Source organism: Myxocyprinus asiaticus, chromosome 24, assembly GCF_019703515.2.
Source record: "Myxocyprinus asiaticus isolate MX2 ecotype Aquarium Trade chromosome 24, UBuf_Myxa_2, whole genome shotgun sequence".
NCBI classification, from domain to species: Eukaryota; Metazoa; Chordata; class Actinopteri; order Cypriniformes; family Catostomidae; genus Myxocyprinus; species Myxocyprinus asiaticus.
Genome location: NC_059367.1, coordinates 16,517,288 through 16,544,544, shown reverse-complemented (window position 1 = coordinate 16,544,544; position 27,257 = coordinate 16,517,288). Strand labels below are relative to the sequence as shown.

Here is a 27,257-nt window from a genome sequence, read left to right as displayed (position 1 = left end):
AATCTTCTAAAATAAGAACGAGTGTTATATTATTCGGATTGTCTTAAGCACAAAAATTTGGAAATAATTAAAAGGTATTTTCCAAAAAGAAGCCAATATTATTATTTATTTTAAACAAACAGATGCTATGTTAGAATGTACACTCACTAAGCACATTATTAGGAACACCTGTACACCTACTTATTCATGCGATTATCTAATCAGCCAATCGTGTGGCAGCAGTGCAATGCATAAAATAATGCAGATACGGGTCAGGAACTTCAGTTAATGTTCACATCAACCATCAGAATGGGGAAAAATGTGATCTCAGTGATTTCAACCGTGGCATGATTATTGGTGCCAGATGGGCTGGTTTAAGTATTTCTGTGACTGCTGATCTCCTGGGATTTTCACTCACAACAGTCTCTAGAGTTTACTCAGAATATTGTCAGAAACAAAACACACCCAGTGAGTGGCAGTTCTGCAGATGGAAATGCCTTTTTGATAAAAGAGGTCAACAGAGCTTGGCCAGACTTGTTCGAGCTGACAAAAAGGCTACAGTAACTCAGATAACCACTCTGTACAATTGTAGTAAGCAGAATAGCATCTCCGAATGCACAACACGTTGAAACTTGAGGAGAAACAGCAGAAGACCACGTCGGGCACTTGATTAGGACCATAGTGTTTCTAATAAAGTGCTCAGCGAGTGTTTTTCAAATTTATACTGATAAAAAATTTAGTATTATGCAATTTAATTATTATAATGGCTCAATATTATATGTTAATGTATATGTAAAAATGGACTGAAAAAAAGTCTCAAACAATTTTTAAAACTGAGATCAAAATATAGATGGAAACTATATAAAAACGGAAAAATGGAAAACGTAAAAAAAATAAAAAAATCTATATGTGTCTATTATTTTATTTATTTATTTTTACACCCCTGCACGTTTATTTTGAAACAATGTTGTTAAAATTGTTACATGTACATCATACATAAACGTTCTTCATTTAAAAATATCCTCCTAAACTTCTCCCAAGATACTTTTATTTTGACATATACACATGACACCGGATTTGGATGAGCTCGTGCACGTGATTTGCGCCGCTGATTCTGACCGCACTGAGATTCACTCATTTCATTGGATAGTTTAGAAACGCCCACAGATTTGAAAACACCCATTTCTGTTCTACAGAGGAATATTGTGGATACTTCGGTTTTGTGCTTCTACTCCATCTGAGAAAGATAAACGAATGTCACCTAATCGAGAAACAGTATTGTTTTAAATTAATTGCCTGTACAAACACGACTCGGTATTTATTTGTACACATCACACACAAAAACGCGTTCAGACTTGAAAGTGGACGAGGCGAGAGATGCTGCGAAGATGAAATACTTGGTGGCTTCCAAAATTAGGCTACGGAAAGAAGAAATCCAAAACTACTCAGAAAGACGAACTGAAATCAACAAGATAAGGACGAGAACGGTAAACATGCATAAAAACTTGCCATCTGTGAGCAGTAAAATTGAAACATTACTATTTTTAGGAGGTATTTTCGAAACTTTGTACCAAATGTCAGTACGTCAGTTTTATTATATATAAAAAAAAAAAAAAAAAAAAAAAAACATGATATGCACAGTAATGTGAATAGGTTGTGTTCACAACAGACGACAATAGTATAGAATGCTTATTGAATTGCTCATTCCTCTTCTCTGGTCATTGTATTGTAGATGGCTTCACCAGATAAAGAAGATCTGCAAAATCATGTCCCAATCCCTGCAAACTCAGCATAAAATCCCATTTAAAGAGGAATGTGTCCACAGCCCACAGATGTGTCTAAAGTCTATATAGATGATACAAACGCAGAGGCTGTTCGCTCTCTGCTCGTAACTTTTGAGCAAGAACAGCAGAGCAATCCACTCGATCAGACAGTCTCCAACCTTCAGCCCTGTTAAGGCTACAGTACAAGAGCCCCCTCAAGTGGACAGCACAGGAACAGCATAGCCTGCACTTAAAAAAGATGTCCTTGTATTCTCATTGATGGTTTATGGACATTATTCAGAGTTAAGTCTCTAAGATTGTCTGTCTTTAAAGGAAAGTTGCAGGTTCAATGTAAGTTAAGCTCAATCAACAGCATTTGTGGCATAATATTTTTTTTTTTTGTTTTTTTTTTGTTTTTTTTAGACGTCCCAAAAATCACAATTACATTATGGCACTTAGAAAATTACAATGGAAGTAAAGGGGCCAGTCCATAAACATAAAAGTGATGGTTCACCCAAAAATGATTTATTCACCCTCATGCCATCCCAGATGTGTATAGCTTTCTTTCTTCTGCAGAATACAAATGAAGACTTTTAGAAGAATATTTCCACTCTGCAGTTCCATTCAATGCAAGTGAATGGTGGCCAGAACTTTGAAGCTCCAAAAATCACATAAATGCAGCATAAAAGTGATCACTGTGACTCCAGTGGTTTAATAGTGGTTAAATAGTAAAAAAGTACTTAAATATTGATCTGTTTCTCACCCACACCTGTCATGTCGCTTCTGAAGACATGGATTTAGCCACTGGAGTCATACTTATATGGATTACTTTTATGCTGCCTTTGTGATTTCTGGAGCTTGAAAGTTCTGGTCACAATTCACTTGCACTGTATGGGCCTACAGAACTGAAATATTCCTCTAAAAATCTTAGTTTGTGTTTTTTTTTTTCTGTGGCTATCAGTATTATGCCACAAATGCTGTTGATTGAGATTAACTTATGTTGAACCTGGAACATTCCTTTAACTTTTAGAAGTTATCTTGTGTGAAGACTTTGTAAACACTGGATCCATCAGAATGTTGCTTTCTTAGTGATAAAGTAATATTTGTTTACTTTTGGTTTTGTGTAGTTGTGGTGACAACTTATGTTCAAAATGTGTGAGAAGTGCAAGGTTTTATTTGTCAAACAGCGGTTAATGTTCTGTAGTTTGGAACGCATTGACTCCAATCCAATTGGTGGCGCTACTGTAAAACCCGAAAACTCGCCACTGGACTACGAGAGTAAAACAGTTCCTTTTCGAGTGGACGGCATGGAAAAGTGGATGGAGAGCACTCAATGAGTGACAAAACATCTCCGCTTATAGTAAGTTTGTGGTCTGCGATAGTTTTTGCAAGATATAAACAATCAAGCGACTGTAAACGCATAATATTGTACCCTCACTTAGCGGCATATTGTCTTTCGTATCGTAATCCATTACTCCGCCGGCTACATAACACGCTTGAACATGTATGGTTGTGAAACTGAGTGACACCCATTGACTGCTGCATAAATATGCTCAATCATCAGCTTGGAAAAATGATTGTATTTGTAAAATACCATTTCGATACGTAGACAACGAGGGTGTATCCTGTCGTAGTTTGTTCCACCACAGTGCAACAACATCCATAAGTACCTAGGGTGAGCTGCCTAGCTAGACAACATATTTGGACATCAACGGTGTGCTCTGAATGTTCAGTGCCCAGAAATGCTGTCTCGGTTAACAGTTCACTAGGTTTTGAAACACCTCGTGTCATCATATCTCCGTGAAGTTGGCACCCAATATAATTAAATCATTACCAAATCTATACCATTCATTTGTGCTGATTTGTGAGGCAAAAATTAACATTTGTGCTGGTTCGGTGTTTGAGATTAGACATTATTTTTTTGGGGGCTGTGTGATGTCACTTTCCACCCCATGTGGTCCAAATCGCTCCAAACCGGTGTTGTTCGTTTGTGCTTGATTTGTGCCGTTAAAAGAAACACTAACTATTTCCCTTCCCTGGATATAGCATGAAACTTTTCGGAAGCAGTGACGTCACTCTCCACCCCATGTGGTCTAAAACGCTCCGAACCGGTGCCGTTCGTTTGTGCTAATTTGTGCCGTTAAAATTAATTTTGTATCTATTTTCATTCCTTAGAAATAACAGCTCGTGTTTGGGAGCAGTGGTCCAAATCGCTCCAAACCTGTGGGATCTCTGGGATATCTTGTGGTTTAACTTCATCATAACAACATAAAGAGGCAATCACATAAAAACCTTCCTCATGGCAAATAATGACATTGCAGCAGTGGGGTCAATACTTGTCAACCCCAAGCAGGACTTGACAACACGTTTTAGAGCGCTTTTTACTCTGCGTAATCTTGGTGGACAAGAGGCCATTAAATGGATCAGTGAGGCTTTTGTAGATGAATCTGCACTTCTGAAGCATGAGCTGGCATACTGCCTTGGCCAAATGCGGGATGAGCTAGCCATTCCTATTCTAGAGACAGTGCTGAAAGACACTAATCAAGAGCCAATGGTCAGACATGAAGCAGGTGAGACACAAAAATGTCTCTTTATTTTTTGTTTTTGGATGAGATAAGTGATGTCACATTCAGTATCTTTGGTTTTTTCATATCTCAAGGGGAAGCTTTGGGAGCCATTGGAAATCCAAAAGTCTTAGATTTACTGAAGAAGTATGCAGAAGATCCAGTTATCGAGGTACAGTAGTTCTTAAAGGGATAGTCACCCAAAAATAAATATGTTCTCATCATTTACTCACCCTTGTGCCATCCCAGATGTGATTTTCTTCTACTGAACACAAATGAAGATGTTTAGAAGAATATTTCAGCTCTGTAGGTCTATACATGCAAGTGAATGGTGGCCAGCACTATCAATTTCCATAAAGCATATAAAGGTAGAATTAAAGTAATTCATAAGACTCCAGTGGTTGAATCTATACCTTCAGAAGCGATATGATAGGTTTGGGTGAGAAAAAAACTAGTATTCAAGTACTTTTTTACTATAAATTCTCCTCCATGCCCAGTAGGTGAGGAGATGAAATATTCTTCTAATAAGTTTGTGTTCTGCAGGAGAAAGAAAGTCATACACATCTGGGATGGCATGACGGTGAATAAATGATGAGAGAATTTTCATTTTTTGGTGAATTATCACTTTAAATACGTGTATCCACCATGAGCAACTGTTGAGATGAACCCATATTGAGCTGTGCCGCCACATGTTTTGATCTGGCTAGTTAAGTTAATTCTGTTCCTTTATAGGTGGCAGAGACGTGTCAACTGGCAGTCCGGAGGCTGGAGTGGCTGATGAACGGTGGGGATAAGACAGCAGAGAAAACAGATGAAAACCCCTACTGCTCTGTGGACCCTGCACCCCCAGCCCCTAGAAAATGTGTCACAGAACTGAGGATGCAGCTCTTGGATGAAAGCCTGCCCCTGTTTGAGCGCTACAGAGCTATGTTTGCCTTGAGGAACCTTGGGACTGAGGAGGCTGTTCTTGCTTTGGGAGATGGTGAGAGGCTTTTTTTTTAAGAAAAAAAATATTATTTGCAAATTTTGCAACAGTACTGTGCCAAAAAGTCATATATCACAATTGAACATGTAAGTGGACGTAGTTCTTAGGGATACATGTACGCTAAGCGCAGTCCTACAATAGGAAATCTTGGGAAATGTCAGTATAATAGTAGAGAGAGTTATTTATTTCAGCCTTTATTTCTTTCATCACATTCCAAGTGGGTCATAAGTTTACATACACTTTCTTAGTATTTGTAGCATTGCCTTTAAATTGTTTAACTTGGGTCAAATGTTTTGGGTAGCCTTCCACAAGCTTCTCACAATAAGTTTCTGGATTTTTGGCCCATTCCTCCAGATAGAACTGGTGTAACTGACTCAGGTTTGTAGGCCTCCTTGCTCACACACACTTTTTCAGTTCTGCCCACAAATGTTCTATCGGATTGAGGTCAGGGCTTTGTGATGGCCACTCCAATACCTTGACATTGTTGTCCTTAAGCCATTTTGCCACAACTTTGGATACTTTGGAGGTATGTTTGGGGTCATTGTCCATTTGGAAGACCCATTTGTGACTTTAACTGATGTCTTGAGATGTTGCTTCAATATATCCACATAATTTTCCTTCCTCATGATGCCATCTATTTTGTGAAGTGCACCAGTTCCTCCTGTTGCAAAGCACCCCCACAACATGATGCTGCCACCCCCATGCTTCACGGTTGGGATGGTGTTCTTCGGCTTGCAAGCCTCACCCTTTTTCCTCCAAACATAACGATGGTCATTATGGCCAAACAGTTCCATTTTTGTTTCATCAGACCAGAGGACATTTCTCCAAAAAATAAGATCTTTGTCCCCATTTGCACTTGCAAACTGTAGTCTGGCTTTTTTGTGGCGGTTCTGGAGCAGTGGCTTCTTCCTTGTTGAGCAGCCTTTTAGGTTATGTCAATATAGGACTTGTTTTACTGAGCATATAGATACTTGTCTACTTGTTTCCTCCAGCATCTTCACATGGTCCTTTACTGTTGTTCTGGGATTGATTTGCTCTTTTCGCACCAAACTACATTCATCTCTAGGAGACAGAATGCATCTCCTTCCTGAGCAGTATGATGGCTGCGTAGTCCCATGGTGTTTATACTTGCATGCTGTTGTTTGTACAGATGAACATGGTACCTTCAGGCATTTGGAAATTGCCCCCAAGGATGAACCAGAGTTGTGGAGGTCCACAATTGTTTTTCTGAGGTCTTGGCTGATTTCTTTTGATTTCCTATGATGTCAAGCAAACAGGCACTGAGTTTGAAGGTAGGCATTAAAATACATCCACAGGTACACCTCCAATTCAGTACACCTCCTATCAGAAGCTAATTGTCTAAAGGCTTGACATAATTTTCTGGAATTTTCCAAGCTGCTTAAAGGCACAGTTAACTTAGTGTGTGTAAACTTCTGACCCACTGGAATTGTGATATAGTCAAATAAAAGTGAAACAATCTGTCTGTAAATAATTGTTGGAAAAATTACTCGTCATGCACAAAGTAGATGTTCTAAACGACTTGCCAAAACTATAGTTTGCTAATATGAAATCTGTGGAGTGGTTAATAAAATTTGTTTTAATGACTTAACCTAAGTGTATGTAAACTTCTGACTTCAAACTTATATAATAAGAGATGCTCCAACATAGGGCACAACACTGCTTATGTGCTTCACAAGGTCAGTGATGTGCTTTGATGTAACCAGAGTGCTTGGAGATGCTTCAGTAGTGCGTAAATGTAAGATTATTGTGTGTGAGCAACATGTAGTTCATGGCATCCAGCAGTTTTTTTCTGCACTAGTTTATTAAAGAGATTCGTAGTATGCCTGACCCCCCACCATATAGAATCGCCCACGGACACCATAAAAGTACTCTCCAAAACACCTCACAAATAAACCTGTGTACTATGCACAATAACGGGAACATTGCTTAAAGCAGGCGATTTTGGTTTTTTTGTTATTAAATTTTTTTTAATGATTCCAACACAGACAAGAATACATTTAACCACCGAATTATGCATTCGGAATCAACTTATAACCCTTTATAACCCCCCTCCCCCCAGTGCACAAATACAAAATAACATCATACCTACATATAAACAGACACACAAATAGAAATACATAAGTACATAAAAAAAGACAAAGTTCAACATATACAGGTGCATCTCAATAAATTAGAATATCGTGGAAAAGTTCATTTATTTCAGTAATTCAACTCAAATTGTGAAACTTGTGTATTAAATAAATTCAATGCACACAGACGGAAGTAGTTTAAGTCTTTGGTTCTTTTAATTGTGATGATTTTGGCTCACATTTAACAAAAACCCACCAATTCACTATCTCAAAAAATTAGAATACATCATAAGACCAATAAAAAAAACATTTTTAGTGAATTGTTGGCCTTCTGGAAAGTATGTTCATTTACTGTATATGTACTCAATACTTGGTAGGGGCTCCTTTTGCTTTAATTACTGCCTCAATTCGGCGTGGCATGGAGGTGATCAGTTTGTGGCACTGCTGAGGTGGTATGGAAGCCCAGGTTTCTTTGACAGTGGCCTTCAGCTCATCTGCATTTTTTGGTCTCTTGTTTCTCATTTTCCTCTTGACAATACCCCATAGATTTTCTATGGGGTTCAGGTCTGGTGAGTTTACTGGCTAGTCAAGCACACCAACACCATGGTCATTTAACCAACTTTTGATGCTTTTGGCAGTGTGGGCAGGTGCCAAATCCTGCTGGAAAATGAAATCAGCATCTTTAAAAAGCTGGTCAGCAGAAGGAAGCATGAAGTGCTCCAAAATTTCTTGGTAAATGGGTGCAGTGACTTTGGTTTTCAAAAAACACAATGGACCAACACCAGCAGATGACATTCCACAGACTGTGGAAACTTAACACTGGACTTCAAGCAACTTGGGCTATGAGCTTCTCCACCCTCCCTCCAGACTCTAGGACCTTGGTTTCCAAATGAAATACAAAACTTGCTCTCATCTGAAAAGAGGACTTTGGACCACTGGGCAACAGTCCAGTTCTTCTCCTTAGCCCAGGTAAGACGCCTCTGACGTTGTCTGTGGTTCAGGAGTGGCTTAACAAGAGGAATACGACAACTGTAGCCAAATTCCTTGACATGTCTGTGTGTGGTGGCTCTTGATGCCTTGACCCCAGCCTCAGTCCATTCCTTGTGAAGTTCACCCAAATTCTTGAATCGATTTTGCTTGACAATCCTCATAAGGCTGCGGTTCTCTTGGTTGGTTGTGCATCTTTTTCTTCCACACTTTTTCCTTCCACTCAACTTTCTGTTAACATGCTTGGATACAGCACTCTGTGAACAGCCAGCTTCTTTGGCAATGAATGTTTGTGGCTTACCCTCCTTGTGAAGGGTGTCAATGATTGTCTTCTGGACAACTGTCAGATCAGCAGTCTTCCCCATGATTGTGTAGCCTAGTGAACCAAACTGAGAGACCATTTTGAAGGCTCAGGAAACCTTTGCAGGTGTTTTGAGTTGATTAGCTGATTGGCATGTCACCATATTCTAATTTTTTGAGAGAGTGAATTGGTGGGTTTTTGTTAAATGTGAGCCAAAATCATCAAATTAAAAGAACCAAAGACTTAAACTACTTCAGTTTGTGTGCATTGAATTTATTTAATACACGAGTTTTACAGTTTGAGTTGAATTACTGAAATAAATTAACTTTTCCACGACATTCTAATTTGAGATGCACCTGTATATGTATAAAAAAGGGACACACCAATAAAAAAAATTGTCTCCCTCCACTGCCCCTCACTAGGACCATTCCAAATAAGACAAATAACTGCCCCATTTTCTGCCATAAATTGCCAGGTTCCCCAGCCGTCTGGAAGTCATCTCCTCAAAAGCTGCCACTTTACCCAACTCGGTGCACCACTCACGAAATGAGGGCGCATCAGTTGACTTCCATCCCCTAAGGATTATCTGTCTGCCAATTCATCATGCTGGTTAGGATCCAGCTTTTTATGTATTGATCTCCTATATTCAGGACCCCTCCATCACCCAAAATACACAGTCTGGTGCAAAATGAAAACTGAGTGTCCTGTACGTCACACACAAAGCACTGGACCCTCAACCAAAATTCCTGAATCTTAGCACAACCCCAAAAAACATGGGTTGTGTCCCCGTCTTCTGACTGGCATCACCAGCAGGTGGGTGAGTCTTTAAGACAATCTAGAGGGTGTCCAGTAGAACCGATGCAAAATCTTAAATTGCATCAGACGGACTCTTGCATCTCTTTATGCTTTTTAGGATCCTAGTCCACACTCCCTCCTCCAATACCAAATCTTTCTCACATAATCTCTTGAGAGCAGACGAAGCTCCATCCCCCAGACTCCGAATCAACAGAGAGTATCTGTCGCTTTAGGGGAGTGTACACTTCTCCCAAAAATAGTACAGAGCAGGTGGCGCAGCTGTAAATACCTAAAGAACTGGGATCTAGGAATCTTAAAATGTTGAACAAATTATCAAAAGGTCTCAGTACTCCACTCTCATATAGGTCACCGAGTGTAGTAACCCCCCTCCCAATCCACTCTGACCAACAGAAAGGGGACTTATTAATATGTAATTTAGCGTTCAGCCATATGCTTGAGGCAACATTTAAATAAATGTCCGAATTAAACACTCTGGACACTTTTGTCCAAACCACATGCAAATGCGAGATAACGGGGTGTGACTTAACTTCTCCTGTTAGTTTGATCGAAAGGCTTTGCAATGGCGAAATAGGGGCAAGGACTTCCTGTTCAATATGAAATCATGGAGGGGCTCTCTCAGGTGGAAGCGACCCATGAGCCAAATGTCTGAGATCGAACGCATAATAATAAAACAAAATCTTGGGTAGGCCTAGCCCACCTTTGTCAATCGGCCTATGTAACTTATTAAAATATAACCTAGGAGGCTTACCATTCCAAATAAAGGACTTCACTATGCTATCAAATTGTTTGAAATAAGAGAGGGGACATCTTCAGGGAGAGATTGCAGGTAGTTAAATTTTGGAATACAATTCATTTTAATAACCTTCCCAATCTTAGACAAATGTAATGAAGCCCACCTGCCCACATCGCTCAAACCTTTTTATTAAAGGGTCAAAACTAACTCTGAATAAATCACATACATTTGCTGGGAATAAAATACCCAAATACTTAATGCCCTGTTTGGGCCATTGAAAGGTGCCTGGCTGAAAAGCCGTTACTGGGCAGTATGCTGTCAGAGCCAAAGCTTCGGATTTAGACCAGTTGACTCTGTATCCCGAAAATTTAGAAAAGGAATTGATAATTCTGTGGAGGCAAGGCATAGATCTAGTAGGGTTGGAGACAAATAATAAAATATCATCTGCATAAGCTTTTGCTTTATGTGCCACACCTCCCGCCATCACCCCTGGAAAATCATCCTCCTTTCTTATCGCAGCTGCTAATGGTTCCAGGGCAAGACAGAACAATAATGGGGAAAGAGGGTTACCTGCCGGGTGCACCTATCCAGAGTAAAATAATCTGAAATGTATCCATTTGTATGTACCGCCGCTACAGGGTGTCTATAAAGTAACTTAATCCATCCAATAAAAGTATTTCCGAACCCATATATTTCCACAATTTTAAAATAATCCCATTCTACCATATCAAACACCTTTTTGGTGTCAAGTGAGATGGCAGCAACCGGAGTCTGATCTTTCGCCACTGACCACATGATATTGATGAAACGCCTAATGTTATCAGAAGAGCTACGGCCCCGAATAAACCCCACCTGATCTATATGTATAAGAGATGCCATAACTTAATCGGTCAGCCAGAGTTTTTCTAGCTGGATCAGGATAATTGGACGGTAACTTTTACACTCGCTTGGATCTTTGTCCTTTTTAAGAATCAGACTGATCCGGGCTTGTTTCATGGTTGGGGGATGCTTTCCGTTCTTTAATGATTCCGTATAAACTTCTAACGAATGTGGAGCCAATTCTGCAGCATAAGATCTAAAAAAAAAATTCAGTGGCAAAACCATCTGGCCCTGGAGCCTTGCCTGTAGGTAAGGCCTTAATTACCTCATCAAGCTCCTCCAAGGTTATCTCAGAATCAAGAGAATTTTTTTGCTCAGTCGTCAATTTAGGGAGTTCTAATGGTTCCACAAATTTTCTAATACCTTCATCAGTAGACGAAGATGTGGAACTATAAAGATCAAGATAGAACTCTTTAAAGGCATTATTAATATCAATGGCAGAGGTAAAAATTTCACCACCAGCAGACTTCACTGAGGGAATGGTCTAAAAAGACTCTCTGCTATATATATATATATATATATATATATATATATATATATATATTAGCCAGAAGCTTCCCTGCTTTGTCCCCTGACTCAAAGTATGACTGTTTTGCCCTGAATAACCAAAACTCCACTTTCTGCGACAAAATAGTATTATATCTGTATTTCAATCGGGTCAATTCTCTGAGGCCATCAGACGACATTCGGTGCTTCGGCTCTACCTCTGCACTTTTAATATTCCCTTCCAACTCCATGAGTTCTCGTGCTTTGGATTTTTTGGTAAATGAGGCATACTGTATGATCCGACCCCTAAGAACCGCCTTAAGTGCCTCCCAAGCCACGCCCACAGAAGATACTGAGGACCAGTTGGTCTCCATATAAACATTGATTTCAGTCTTTAACATTTGTTGGAAATTAGGATTTTGCAAAAGGGATACAATAAAGCGCCAACTGTATGATTTCTTTTTCTCCGTATGTGGCAACATCTCTAAACTCACCATGGCGTGATCTGAGACTAAGATGTTTCCTACTGAGCAATCCACAACAGGTGAAATGAGGGACTTAGATATAAAAAAATCTGTTCTCAAATAAATCTTATGGACTGATGAAAAAAATGTATAGTCCCTACCAGATGGGTTCAAAAGTCACCAAATATCTGCAAGACCAAGATTTTTACACATCCTGTGAAGCGTCATTGTTGCTCTAGGGGGCCTACACACTTTTGCTTCACTGTGATCAAGGACTGAGTCCATCAAAAGATTGAAGACCTCTCCCAATATTATATCATGAAGGGTGCCAGCGGCTTGCAACATCCCTTCAGGATCAATAAAAAAGGCCTGATCATCAACGTTAGGCGTGTACATATTAGCCAAAACCAACATTTGCCCCTGAATTTCTGCTAAAACAATAATGATTCTACCTAATTTCTTTAATCTGTTTGAGAGATTTGAATTGTAGATGTTTACTTATCAATGTAATGACTCCCCTGCTCTTACTTGAGCCAGCACTAAAGAAACCATGCCCACCCCACATCTTCCCAAATTTTCCAGCTTCTTGAAGAAACACTATATCACATTTCTTACGCTTAAGAAAAGAAATAGCCTTCCTTTTTATGGGGTGCCCCAAGTTAGGGATGTGCTGAACAACTAATTTCACTGACGTTTGAATGGAAATTTTTAAGCCGACTAGTCTAAAAAGAAACCAACCATCAGAAAACAATCAAAAAAAAATATTTATGCAACTCATTTAAAATACTTCATCTATTCCAAATCCGAAGCTGAATTCCACTGAAAAGAGGCATTTATCTGCGACATGCTCGCCTTGAACGGGACTTGACTCACCAGAGGTGACTATCCTGCACTTGAAAAAGCCTGCACAGCAGAAGAATAACTTACAAGCATGCACATATTTAAAGAAGACTCAAATGTGAAAACATCCATAGGGACTTTCAAACATTTGGAAATCCGATTCCCGCACCACTGAAGTGATTTCTTTACTACTTTGCTGAGTTTGCTTGTCTAGCGAGAAGACATTTTCCTGCGCATGCTACGAGTGAGAGAGGGAAGAAGCACATGCAGCCTGAGGTGAAATTAAACTCTATCTGTTCCAGATATCCTCTTTTTTTTTTTTTTATTTTTTTTATTTTTTTTTTATAATTTGCATTATTAATTCTATTTAAAATATGTAACATTAATATGACAGTAATTTAAGCGCAGCCTCTGCAAAAATATAAAGCCAAGCGTAAATGTGTAAAAATGATGACCAGTTTAACGGGGGGAAATATTAACCGACAAGTAATTCGAGTGTCAACTAGCAGCATCAGAACCGTTTAGTCGACTAGTCTCGCACATCCCTAGCCCCAACCCATTCACATTCCATGTGGAGAGAGACAATCCACTCATATTAACATTTGACATTTTGATATAATGGAAAAAATAAATTGTGTGTCAAAAACAAGATTATACAGACCACTTTCCAACATTAGTGCAACAATCAAACCCCGAACCCCCCCCCCCCCAAAAAAACCAAACAAACAGAAAAAAGAAAAACATGCGCATTAAAGCCGTGCACAACAACACCAACCGGCGTCAATCCCTCTAAACTCAAAAGGTCTATGTATGCCTACGAGAGCCCCCGTGACAACTCTGCCGTCAGATTGCTCAAGTCCGGTGCTTCTGCACTAATTTTGTGAGGCAAAATTACATGACAGAAAATACTTTGTAAAACAAACCCCAGCCAATAGGCAGAATAAAAACAAAGAATGTGTAGATTCATTCACAGAACTGTCTCAAAGTTGTGTTCCTCCACAAAACAAATTCAAGCCATTCAGTTTCCTCAGACAGACAAACAAGTGTTCAGTGAGCCGGCTGTTTATGAGTACAGCAGATGACGTAATCATTCCAATGTCCCGCAAAAATACTCCACAAAACAAACTCCAGCCAACAGGAGGCATAAGCACAAAGAACGAACAGATTCATCCACAACTGTCCCGAAGCAGTGTTATTCCACAAAACAAACTCCAGCCTCTAGGCGGAACCAGCACAAAAAGAAACAAAACGGGCATCCCGGTTCCTCGGATGGTCAAAAATGTATTGAGCGAGTCAAATTCACTCAGAGGCTGCATAAAAAAAATACACCATGACTTACTCAACCAGTCAACTTTATAAAAGACATCCTTTGTGTGGGCATGTAGATATTTTACGGCTATCCTTAATATCCATTCTCAATCTGGCCGGGAACTTAAGTGTAAAAGCGATCTTCTGTCCATGCAAAAGTTTCTTGGAGTGTTATTCCACAAAACACAAAAACTCCAGCCGCTAGGTGGAACCAAGGAAGGCGCCCAGCTTCCTCAGACAGCCGAGAGTAAGTACAGCGAGTTAATCCACTCTGGAGCTACATGAGGAACACTAAATGGCTTACCCATTGTTTCTATGAAGGACAGTGCTTGCTTGGGACACGTAAATACTTTGTAGTAACTATTCTTAGTTTGGCCGGAAACATCAGTGCAAAAGCGATCTTCCGTTGATGTAAGAGTTTCTTTCATTCCTTGAATCAATCGTGTTTCTCTCTTGTCGAATTCGCAAAGTCCGGGAACAAGAAAATATTGTGATTCTTGCAAGAAAGCTGTCCTTTGCTCCTCGCCTCACGCAACACGAGATCTTTATCGGATGATCTCAGAAATTTGGCCAGAATTGATCGGGGCCTGTCCCCCTCAGCAGATCTGCGAGCCGGGACCCTGTGAGCGATCAATTAATCGCGATCAGGCCTGGTAATAGCGACTTCTCCAATTGGTGGAATTCAGGAATTCAATGTAATTTTTTTGTACAAATTAAGAAGAAAGCACACTCGTTTCAAGAGAGGCACATGTCAAAGCTCATGGTAGGTCTGTGTTATAAGATTAAAACAGTATCGCTATAATCAGTTTAAGGTGAATGGGACTATTACTTCCTTAATCAAATTGTTGCTCTCTACAAAGATGGTAACGAAGGGACAGTGCTCATTCATCATCATGTATTCATTAATTAATGTTTTAGTCACCATTCATTACTTTTAAAATTTAAGTTATTTGACAATGATCTTCCTCTCCCAGGTCTTCAGTGCAGCAGTGCCTTATTCCGTCATGAGATCGGTTATGTCTTGGGCCAGATCCAGCACGAGGCCAGTATCCCCCAGCTACAGGCTGCTCTGGAAAAGGAGGATGAGAACCCCATGGTCAGGCATGAGTGTGCCGAAGCACTGGGCTCCATTGGGAAGGAGGCGTGCTTAAAGATCTTAGAGCGCTACAGGAAAGACCAGGAGCGGGTGGTGAAGGAGAGCTGTGAGGTAGCACTGGACATGCTGGAGTACGAGAACAACTCACAGTTCCAATACGCAGATGGACTTCTCAGACTGCAGGGCACTCAGTGAAAACTTTGACAGACATTTCCCAAAAACATGTTACTGTTACACGACAGGCTCATGTATAGAACTTGAGTGAAGACTGAGACATTAAATCACTGTTTGTTTTTGTACAACAGAATGCTTTTTGAAATATTTACGAAGCATTAAAGAAATAGCTTACCCAAAAATTTAAATTCTGTCATTTACTCAGCCACATGTTGTTCCAGACATGCATGACTTTCTTCGTGGAACACAATGTTAGTCTCATTCTAACATTCTGCCTAACATCTTGTTTTGTGTAACATGGAAGAAAGTAAGTTATACTGTTTTGGAACATCATGAGGGTGAGTAAATGATGACATGATTTTATTTCTGGGTGAGCTATCCCTTTAGTCAGTACTACTTTGAAAATCCAGTATGAAAAAGATCTGTACATAATAAATGCATTTCTTTGGCCACATAACCTTAGTCTTATTCTCTTGAACTATAAGTCCTTACACGTTCAGATCCTATGTCATAAACTTTTAAGTGACCTCACTAATTAAGTTTATTCTTTTTTTTAATGAAGTCTATGTAACTGTGGCTAAGTCCTTCAACCATGGACAGAGGTGATTAGGGCAGCTAAGACAGCCACAGTCAGAGCTTGTATGAGGTAGACAACAGTACTCAACATTATGACTAACTAATCCACACAGCAGTCTGTCATTCACTAAGACTTCTCACACTTCAAATAACCACACAGAATTAAAACTAAATGCTCTAATCCTTATGTGATCAAACCTATGTAGCATATCTAACAAAATAACTAAAAGTAAACCGAAATAAGAAGCATTGCACTCTGATTGCTTTTGAAGCTATCTTTAAATAAATTAAACAGTAATAATAATAATCTGTATAAGGGAAGGTGTGGGTGAACTGCTATCCATCTAAAACTATTTTAAACAGCATTTTGCCAATTCTTTTGCATATGTAGTTTTTTTATGACCATGTTAATTGAGACTATGTGGAACATTTGTATTTGTCATGCCTAAGGACCATTTAAATTGAATTAGTGAAGAAAAAATGTGATTAAAAATTGTGAAAAACTCAAAAAAAAAAAAAGAAAAACAAAAGATGACCAGTTACAGCACCAAAAATTTTAAAAATCTCAAAACTTACATTTTGAGGTTGATAATAAAAATCATAAATAAATATGGCCAGGTATTGCATGTTTTGTTTTCCTAAGTAGACAAAAGTACATTGTTAATTTAATGAATGTCTGGATGATAATGTGGGTGGAAAGTGATCAGTCTGGAATGTTCTGTGCTCAGCAAAGGCTCTGAGGATTTTTAAGCCTTATTTGAGCCTGGGGGAGGAGAGAAGACCACTTACTGCTGCAAGAGGCTGGACCAAACCACAGAAAAAGACTAAAAGTGATGGAAAGCAGAAAAAGGCTATAGACAGCAATCAGAGAAAAACCTGCAAACATGCTACACCCATTCATGATCGGCATTGTTACAATTAATACCTCCATCGCCATTGCATACTGGATCTTCATTCTGACAGAAGCTTTTCATAAGAAGATTGAAGATGAAGCCAAAAAAGACAACCCTGCTTAAACAACTGTGTGTAGTTAAGGTTATAGGTTATAAAGAGAAGGTTAGGGTAGAGTTTGTTTTGTGCACGTGTGCATAATTCTTTTATTTGAATATAGAAAATCTGAAAACATTTTCCATTTGAATAATTTGACTTTAAGCAAATTTCCTATGATTCCAACTTTCAAGGGTTATCTCCAGGTAACATTTTTAGTTGTTATGTCTCTTACCAGAAGAATGTGGCATCTGTGCTACTTGTGAATGCTGACGACTTGAATGCTTACACTTTTTTTTGCAACATTGCGGGCGGGGGATGAGTAATATAGATCATATGATTCATAAAGAGGCATATAAAAGATCAGAACTGGAAATCTGTCTGGGTCACTGGCTCAGACATACTCAAGCTCTTCCTTTGTCAGTCAGTCAGAGAACCAGTTTGTGCATCAACCTCTGGTGAAGAACACCACCACAGCTAAAACTAGAGATGCATCCCATATTGATCGGCATAATGACTGCCAACACATCTCTAACCATTGTCTACTGGAACTTTCTTTTGTCTCAGGCTTTCGGCAAGAAGATTGAGGATGCACCCAAACTAGAGGAAGTTCCTGTTTGAGTGAGTAGCATTAATGTTCTAGGTGTCATTGGGTTTAATTGCCTTGCTGTATTATGTCAAGAACTGTAGTGTTTATTATTGGATTACAAGCTTGTCAGTGATGTTTTGCTAGTTTCTGCAAATTTTTTTAAAATAAAATAATAATAATAAATTCATATTTATTCATATAAATGTATTAAAAAAATATCTAAACATCCTTGAAACAAAGATAAATTTACTTAAAAACATTCTAATTGCATAACATAGATAGACTTATGTATTGAATTAAGTTTATTTTTCTTACCCCATTGGCAAATAGTTTTTTCTTGTTTTAAGCATAAACTCACAATGTTTTTATTTTTTTTATTTATTTATTTTTTTTATGCTTAAACGATGAAGGGGAAAAAACAATGAGAAAAGAAAAACAAACATCAAGATATTACACGATTTTGATTATCAAGTAAATTTATTTATTTTTAAGTATGTTTACATATTTTTACTGGAAGACAAACACTGGTCCCAGTGTTATTATTGTAGTGTTGATGAATTTTTTTATTTAGTTAAATATTACATTTGCAGTTTAATTTGATGGTACAGAATTATTTTATGGGTTTACCGTTCTCATCCTCATAGATTAAAAAAATCAAATAAAAATAAAAATAAAAATGCAGCTAAATTTGCTCTTTCTCCTGCATTAGATTTTGTTTAATCATCATCATTTATATTTTTCCATGCATGGGGAATTGAAACGAATTGGAAAATGTATGGCACAGAATAACAGAATATACCTGGTGAAAGAAATGTAATTTAATACAGTTTATAAGATACACACTCCCAATGTAGAGTCCTTACATCTCTGACAGGATTAGGTGGATTACAGTATAGCTAACCCTTGACTAAAAGATGTCACCTTCACTAAAGACAGCTGCAATTACCAGTCATGGAATATCAGAGTCAGCGAGATGTAAGACAAAGGATTAAGACTGGGATTAAGAGAGCCATATCAGGCTATTTCAGAGCCCATTCTCTGACCTTTAAAACAGAATTAAGAATTGTTTTAATCTTATCTAGACTGCATTAAATATTGGCACACATTTACTTTCCACTCAGATCCTTGGTCCTGACCCTGATGATGAAGAGAAAGAAGAACCAAACAGAGGGATGAGGGAGAGAAAACACAAACAAAGGAGGTACATACTGACTCCGGAAGAGGACCGGAAGGGAATTCTGCCAGGATTTAGACCTTCTGTGTTGTTCCAAAACACATTTTATGATCATGAAGTTTATCTCTTAAAAATCTCTTCTCTCCCTCTCCATTCCTCTGTCTCCAGCCCCAAATCTTCTGCTTAAGCTCTCCCCAATTTCCAGAAATTAAACTATCTGGCCATTTTGTCATCTTTCTTCATCAGCTAATTTCGGCCTGATGTAATTTTACCCCCCCCCCATTCTTTTGTTTTTGTAAAACATTCTAACAATGTTTTTCTATTGTAAAAGTTCTTATTGCAGATATACTTAAAAAATAGCTGTGTATGCACTCACTTAGTGAGTATCTGTCAGTCTTCTGACTCTTCTGCATGTATCTGATTGCCTCAATAATAAATGAATAAAGTATAGAAGGTACTGGGTTGTTTACATGGTAATCGGGATCCTGTACTCTCTGAACTCATTAGCATGATTAGCATGCATTGACTCCTGTAAAGCACTCAATGTAGACAGAGGACATGCATTTTGTTGTCTTTGTCAGTGAAAGCTGAAACCTACTTGATTTTACAAGCCATTTGTACATCCTGGACCGTGATCCATATGGTAACATTTCTGAAACCCTTTTCCTTTAAAATCAAACATTTCAAGGGGTGTTTGATTTAGCATAGATGTCTTTAGTAATGACAATGGGTCATTTTCTAAAAGATATCTGAATTGTCTAAACAAAAACTGGCCCATACACATGCTGACACAGTTGATATATGTTGTCATTGATGTCACTGGCTCCATTGTACTTCAGAGTGCAACAGCAGGTGTTAAGACGTAGACAACTAGTAGAAAAAACGAAATACAGGCTCAAGCCTTCTTATGCCACTAAGCACATTAGCTTGATTGTCTTCTGTTGTTTAAGTACTTCGGGTTTGAGGAAGTCTCGTCATCTGACTTAGCATTTTGTGGTGTCCTTTGTTGTGATTTTGTGAATATGCAACAGTAATGAAAACAACTGAGGAGCAATTGATATCAGCAAGAGAGCCAGAATGAGGGTGAGCGAGGAATTAAGTTGGAGGGCGACAGGTGTCTGTAAATGAGGAGAACAATAAAGCTTTACGAATGGTATGTACACAACGCAGTATCTTTCTAACACATCCCTAAACATGGCTACTGATACTGACATACAGACATCAAACCTGTAACCACTACCCTTATTATAGCAACCTAAAATAATTTTGCATTATGTTGTGTTATGACAAATTGAGTCAATGACAAGTAAGGGTGTCTAAGATAAAACTCTTTTAAAATGCATGTGCTACATTTTTATAGAAATGCAATATTTGTATTAATTTTGGTGTCATGTAATTTTGAAAAAGAAAAATATATATATTCCATTAAAAAAACAACTTTTGATTTATTGACAGGTAATGCAACCATAAAGTAAAAATTAATTGAATATTTATTTAGATTTGTTTATCAATAATGTATTACACCTTGAGTCAATCATTACTTTCCAAAATATTTTTTTGCAAGAATTTACCTTGAAAAATTTATTTATTATTTATTTTAAATACTGGTTTTGTTTACAAATATAATTCATTTTTAGAGGGTTGTACCATTTCACATGATAACACATTGACTTTGAAATGTTAATAATATTTTTGAAAAGGGAAGTACATGAAGCTTTGCCAGATATAATATTAAGAAATAACAAAAATAAACGATTAAGCTAAATTACTTAGTATGGGTTAACGCTTTACAATAAGGTTCCATTTGTTAACATTAGTTAACAACATTAGTTAACATGAACTAACAATCAACAATACTTTTACAGAATTTATTCATCTTGATTAATGTTAATTTCAACCTATACCAATACATTTTTTTAAATCAAATGTTGTTTGTTAACATTAGTCAACGCACTATGAACTAACATCAACTAACAATGAACAATTGTATTTTTATTAACTAACAATAACTAAGGTTCATAAATGCTTTAAATAATGTATTGCTAATTGTTTGTTCATGATAACTAACGCATTAACTAATGTTAACAAATGGATCCTCATTGTAAAGTTTTACCAAATAAGGGTTTCTTTTCATTAATTACATAATTTTATTATCATCATATGTTCATCATAGAAGAGGTATATTGCATTTGAAGTCATTGTATGTATGAATTGCATTTTGAATGTATTTTTGAATAAATTAATAGATCCAGACAAAAAATAAGCACAATGTCCTTGACCCAATTAAAGACAGTACACAGGTAACAATCAAATATCATAACTTTATATGAATGGTCTCAAATATATATAATGATTCATGTCAAGATGTTTACTTATTGTTTTCACACTGATCAACAGGAATAATATGGAAACTAACAAGCTATCGTGAAGTTGAAAAAGACAATACTTATGGATTTTGACGAAAACAACAAAAATCCCCTTAATGAGGATGTGTTTTTCAAGGACTATAAACCCCCGGAAAAAAATCTGATTACTCTACCCAAGCATGTCATCTATCTGCTGCTGGCTGTGGGAGTGACACTGATCACTCTGTTTGCCATCATAAGACACCTCATCAAAGATCTCATCCATGATCTTGCAGGTACGTGACAAAAAAATGTATGCATGTACTTGCATACACAGACTGCACTGTCCCTTGTCACTGAAGCATTACTACAAATCCTCTATGCACATTAGTTGGGTATTTGATTTATTTTTCAAGCTGCAAGACAGTAAACTGAAAGGATTTTTTCAAAAATCCATTTTAAAAGGCGATGTGTATCATTTGTTTCCAATGTTAAAATATTTTCTCCCATCTCAGCTTAACTCATTAAGCTCTTGGGGTGTTTTAAAGATTTCCCGTTTCAATGGCATACCCAAAATTAAAGGCTTATAACAAAAAAAAAAAAAAAAAAAAAAAAAAAAAAAAAAAAAGAAGAGGATCAAGTGTTTGGTATCATTTTTAAGAAAACGTAAACAACAACAAAAAAACTTATGATATAGATCATGATAAATTCTGAGGCTCTCTGAAACTAAGTGAGCCTAAGAAACTTCTGAAAACTCACAAAAAAACCTGAGCCAAAAATTTCTGATGTGACATACAGTATATCTCAGGGTTTAAATAAGGTAGCTCTGAAAAACTGCTTTTGTTTTGTTCCCAATCATGTCACCTGTAACTGAGTATCATTTTGTGTTGATCCAACAAAGCAATCCAGAGTTATAGCATTACAAAAATAATTTATCATAGTGTCCAAAAAATCTCTCCATGTATGCAAAAGTCTCTCCAAACAAATAAAACATAATAATTGTACATAATAACTAGTTACACAAGCAAACACAACAATGACTAAGGTTTGCTCTCTCTCTAAAGCATGCAAGGATGAGTAACAAGATCTCATTCAGTTCCATTCTGTGTCATTTGAGCCATTGAGTCTGTATCATGTACTTGGCGCCATCTCCTGATAGCCATTGTAATTAGAGTGAACTAACCTATCTGCCCATATTTGGATGATTTCCACCTCTGGTTGCAGCTATCTAAATCCTAATAGGATTGATTTAGTGTTCCATGATGCTGGACAATGTACTACATCATTTCCAATGAAGTCATCTGATCCAGAAAAGCTAATGTGTTTTTAGCCAGATAGCAAAATATGTGCTGTGTGCACAATGTGCTGGATTATCTACTGATCTATGCATTTGATTACGTTGTGTGTGGGTTTGTTTTAAAGATAATTTTAAAAAGACAATTTATTGTTTTTGTCCGGCTAAAATCAGACTTTTAAAGTGCATGTAAATGTACTGAGTGGCGTGAGTTTGGGGTGGGGCTCTCTGTTTGACTGATGCAGAAATTACACACTTTATCTTTAACTGGTAAATGCTTGACTGACTGTTTGTTTACTTTTATTCATGACATAATACTTATAGTAGCTGTCAACATCCTAGGAAATACAAAAGCCTTTGAATATATCTATCAGTGAAACATAAATCATTTTAGATGTTTTGTTATTGAATAAAAACATGACAGTTCTGTTATACTGAAAGAACTAAAGGGCAAGATGAAGCTGAACACTCTCGCCATATTGTGTCTGAACCATGCAGATTTCCTGTTTGGAGAGCAGCCTGTGGAAGAGGATGTAAATCCCTGGGAAAGGCGAGATAAGTTCAGGGTAAATTGGATTCCAGACACCAGCACTGAACTGGAGGCCATGATGAAAGATGAAAAAATCGAAGTACTCATGGAGGACACAGAAGACATGCCAGCAATCTGGGTTATATCAGATGGGTGTAAGCTGTCCGCCCTATCCTCCCGTCCCAGATTTAATAGCATCAACTAGATTACAATATACTTGAAATAAATACAAGTTAAATTTCAGCATTTCTGCTCTGCAAAATCAAACTTATGTGAGTATCAAAGTGTTTCTGGGTATTTTATTTTATTGTATTAAATCTCTCTTATAATGAACACCAAAAAAAAAAAAAACATTGTTTGACCAATATACAGTTCATATAGCTAACACCTACAAAATTTTAGGTTCTGAGTAAACAGGAAAGCCAGTGTAATTTTATGTAATGTAATGTTGTTGTTGATTTTTTTTTCTTAAGTAATTTGCATGATTTAATAATAATAAAAAAAAGTGTTTTCAAATTTTTTATTTTTTTCTGTTTTTTTCACTACTGGTGCACTATATTTGTATTATAATATGTATATATATATATATATATATATATATATATATATATATATATATATATATTATTATTATTATTATTATTTTTTTTTTCTCAGGATTTAATTGTTTGCTCTACTTGAATCTTCAAAGCAAAACATTTGTCTGTGAGCCTTTACATCTATTTTATTCTACGCCCACCTGTTTATTGTCAGAATAATGGGTTGGCTGGTACATTTTTTTAATCTTTACAACATAACAGCACATAACATCACCAATAAGAGATTACTTAATGATAATTATGCACGGTTAGTCTGCGATTGACATGTTGTGATCTGTGATCTCTCTAATTGTTTTTGTACTTTGGCTATCAAGAATCCTGCACATATTTACAGACAGCAGAGAGGGACACAGCAGAGTCTACTGAGTACAAATACCATCATGTTTCATCTAAAGAATATTTTTGCCTTGATATTACTGTCTGCATCCATTTGTCAGGCGAAAGCTGGTGAGTAAAATTAGAAACATTTCTAAGTGTTTCTTTAAAAAAAGATATCTTGATTTCTAAGAAATCCTCTTAGAGATCCTTGACTTGCAAGCTGTATATTTGCCTTGTGTGTTGTAGTATACTCATGAGTCTACTCATTACTTTCTCTGCAGGTATCTTGTTCTTGATTATTTGCTCACTAAATTGTTGTCATACTGTCCTACAATACATGTTAAAGATGTATAATTTGTCAACATTATGAACAATTTTGAACACCACACTATATGGTAAATGTGAACTCATTTAAGCAAAGTAAGCAAAGGTGGGGTCAATGAGCATCAACAGGTTAAATCTTGAATCTATTCAGTAAAGGTTCATTTGATTTAATGTATAAAAGTATTATATACGGTAATACCTTTAGAGAGTATACAGCGGTGTAAAACCTTTACAGGCAATAAACCTTTATGTGATACGATGTTACTCAGGTGGTCTGCGAGCCGCGGACACATCTAAAGTCACATTACAGCCATGGCTGGTGGGACTGGCGGCTGTTGTTGGATTCCTCTTTATTGTTTTTGTCCTCCTCATTGTGCAAAGACTCTTTTTCAAGAAAGACAAGTGAGTAAACATACATTTTAACATCTTTAAAATATGCAGTCAGTCATCATCTTTAATATATATATATATATATATATATATGTATATCACTTGAATAGTTACCTAACAGCAGGATGGTATTAAGGTGTTTATGACTTGAGAGTTGATTATTGACATTTTATTACTGTACACTTCAAGATACTGCCAAAGCCACATTCATACACCTGACATATGATTAGTCAAGCCACACCTCAGAAAGCACAGTCATATTACCAAGTATCAAAGTGTCATATCCCTGTTTAAACATTAATGAACCACTTTGATGATAATATTGTTTTTATTTGCTCCTTTTTTCAGTTGCTTTCCATTGTGAAAACTATTTCTATTGATTTCTATTTTAAACAACAATTTGCCACCATTCCCATTTGATTTACACAACTTAAACACCAATATCATTTTGAGTTAGTCTGAGTATTAATTATAAAACTGCCCTGCCTCTGTGGAATGTTACTCTCTGAACATACATCATCTCAATGCATGTCTACCCTTGCAGAGATGAGAACGAAGAAAAGGAGGTGGAAAACCATGCATTTTATGAAAACAAAGCAGCTGATTTGGAAGCAAATGAGGACACCAAGCAGACCAATTTTTAATGAGTATCAGAGAGGGTCACAGTCAAGCAAAATCCCTCTGGATGTTATTGCACAGCTTTGCACAGAGTAATTCTTAATGTATTATAATTTGAGCAATTTATTTGCAGATTAAGTCTGAACAAGGTTTATAAAATGATGCAAAAGTAAACTTGGAAAAAAAAAAAATCTCTTTTGATATGTTTTGTTTTTGCATTTCTTTATATATGTGTGTGTTGTTACTTACATCGTCCTCTAGATGGTACAGCCTTCACCTGGCCTTTGCCGGGTCAATGCTTTCAACAATCAACATGTGGCACTCCAGTGTAAAACTGTATCCTAAAGAATTAAGTTGAGATTCATTTCTTGGCATTTTCTCAATGTAATACTTTACTACTATGGTGCAACTGAGCAAACTTACATTTTAAACATTAATTTGGACAGTGAGAATGTTGAAAGAAAAGAATACTGGCTCAATGAGTCACAGAGTCCACATAATGCTCTGATTAACTGGGTTTTGACTTGTATGACATGTCTGGGTTCGGCATGCATGTATGCTAAATGGACAAGGCTATGAGATCCATTATTCATTTTGAGTGGCAGTTTGGACATGTAAAATGCTTCCAGTGAAATGATGTAAGTTATGCTATGCTATGCTTTTGGAACCATTTAGTCCTCCTGCTTTTGTGGAAAGCTGAATGCTGTTTCTCTGTACATGAGTGCTCAATAATAATAATAATAATAATAATAAAATCATATGCCAGGTGTTAATGTGAGTTTAATGGGGAGCTAATAATCATTAGACTGTGTGTTCTGTCTCAGTGGTTGAATTTAGTACATAAAGTGCAGTGTTTAGAGTGAAAGTAGACTTTGGTCAGTCAACACCTAAATTAACAATCTGTGAACAGGAAAACTGGTAGGCTGTTAGTGCAATAAACTCCCTGAAACAATACACCCTCCCTACACATCTACAGTGACTCCTTTTACATGTTTATGCAAATGTTCATTTTTCACTTTCAGCGTACATACCCAGTAAAAACTGAACCGACTTTTTCTGAGCCTTCATCACAGATACATTCAAAACATCTAATAATGCAGACAGCTTTCTCTACTGTAATGTTTTTAACCTCATCTGCTTCTCAGTAAAAAACCTATAGCACAATACTACAAAATATTTTTTCACAATGACATCTCCACAACACTGGATCATCATGATCTGACATCGAACATTTTCAAGCCTTTTCTGCAGTTTGTATGCAAGCATATTTGCCAACATGAGCAATCTATACAAGACAGTGATTCACCATTAATTAATTAATTTCATAAATCAGTCTGTACTAACAAACCATTCCCGAACAATGTGTGCAGTGTGGCAGGGTGCATTATCCTGCTGAAGGAGGCCACTGTCATCTCTCACTGCCACTGGGAATACCATTGCCATGAAGGGGTGTACCTGGTCTGTAGTGATGTTTAGGTAGGTGGCAAGTGTCAAATTGACATCCACATGAATTGCCTGACCCAGGGTTTCCCAGCAGAACATTGCCCGGGGCATCACACTCCCTCCACCAGCTTGTCGTCTTCCCACAGTGCATCCTGGTGCAATCATCCTGATGCCACCCCAGGTAAACAGCACACATGTACACGGCCATCCACGTGATGTAAATGAAAATGGGACTCATTGGACCAGGTGACCTTCTTCCACTGCTCCAAGGTCCAGTTCTGATGCGCATGTGCCCATTGTAGGCGCTTTCGGCAGTGGACAGGGGTCATCATGGGCACTCTGACCGGTCTGTGGCTACGCAGCCTCGTACGTAGCAAAGTGCAATGCAAAAAATTACATTGGTGAGGCTCACAAACAATATTGTTGAGGATTACATGGAATATAAAGGAATTGTTTTTATTGATAAAATATTCCAAAAATTCCAACCTGTCCAGCCTTTATGCATTTTTGGGTAAATTGGGGACTCTCATACAGTGAGTACAGATTACTCAAAACCGGGGAAATTTAATTCTACCCAAGTATTAAAAAGCAAAACTAATTTTTTTC

The 27,257-nt window shown here is 37.4% G+C and overlaps 2 protein-coding genes and 1 long non-coding RNA gene across 5 annotated transcripts; all 3 read left to right on the top strand.

The window, feature by feature from the left end:
- The first annotated feature begins 2,955 nt into the window (after nucleotides 1-2,955).
- On the top strand, nucleotides 2,956-15,927 carry LOC127415276 (deoxyhypusine hydroxylase-like). The gene is made up of 5 exons (XM_051653971.1): nucleotides 2,956-3,102; nucleotides 3,918-4,312; nucleotides 4,402-4,478; nucleotides 5,039-5,288; nucleotides 15,170-15,927. The coding sequence occupies exons 2-5, from the start codon at nucleotides 4,042-4,044 to the stop codon at nucleotides 15,484-15,486; spliced, it is 915 nt and encodes a 304-aa protein (XP_051509931.1). The 5' UTR covers nucleotides 2,956-3,102; nucleotides 3,918-4,041; the 3' UTR covers nucleotides 15,487-15,927.
- A 1,446-nt stretch (nucleotides 15,928-17,373) lies between these two features.
- On the top strand, nucleotides 17,374-23,415 carry LOC127415281 (uncharacterized). Of its 3 annotated transcripts, XR_007892924.1 has the most exons (4): nucleotides 17,399-17,649; nucleotides 18,739-19,944; nucleotides 21,189-21,432; nucleotides 22,929-23,415. It is a non-coding gene; the product is annotated as an uncharacterized LOC127415281 (long non-coding RNA). The 3 variants fall into 3 exon arrangements; XR_007892926.1 differs by lacking the exons at nucleotides 21,189-21,432; nucleotides 22,929-23,415 and adding an exon at nucleotides 21,038-21,052 and having other exon boundaries at nucleotides 17,400-17,649; XR_007892925.1 differs by lacking the exons at nucleotides 21,189-21,432; nucleotides 22,929-23,415 and having other exon boundaries at nucleotides 17,374-17,649; nucleotides 18,739-19,268.
- A 216-nt stretch (nucleotides 23,416-23,631) lies between these two features.
- smim24 (small integral membrane protein 24) lies at nucleotides 23,632-26,155 on the top strand. Its single transcript, XM_051653974.1, has 3 exons — nucleotides 23,632-24,005; nucleotides 24,470-24,602; nucleotides 25,135-26,155. Exons 1-3 carry the CDS (start codon nucleotides 23,939-23,941, stop codon nucleotides 25,232-25,234), a joined length of 300 nt encoding a protein of 99 aa, XP_051509934.1. The 5' UTR covers nucleotides 23,632-23,938; the 3' UTR covers nucleotides 25,235-26,155.
- The last annotated feature ends 1,102 nt before the right edge of the window (nucleotides 26,156-27,257 follow it).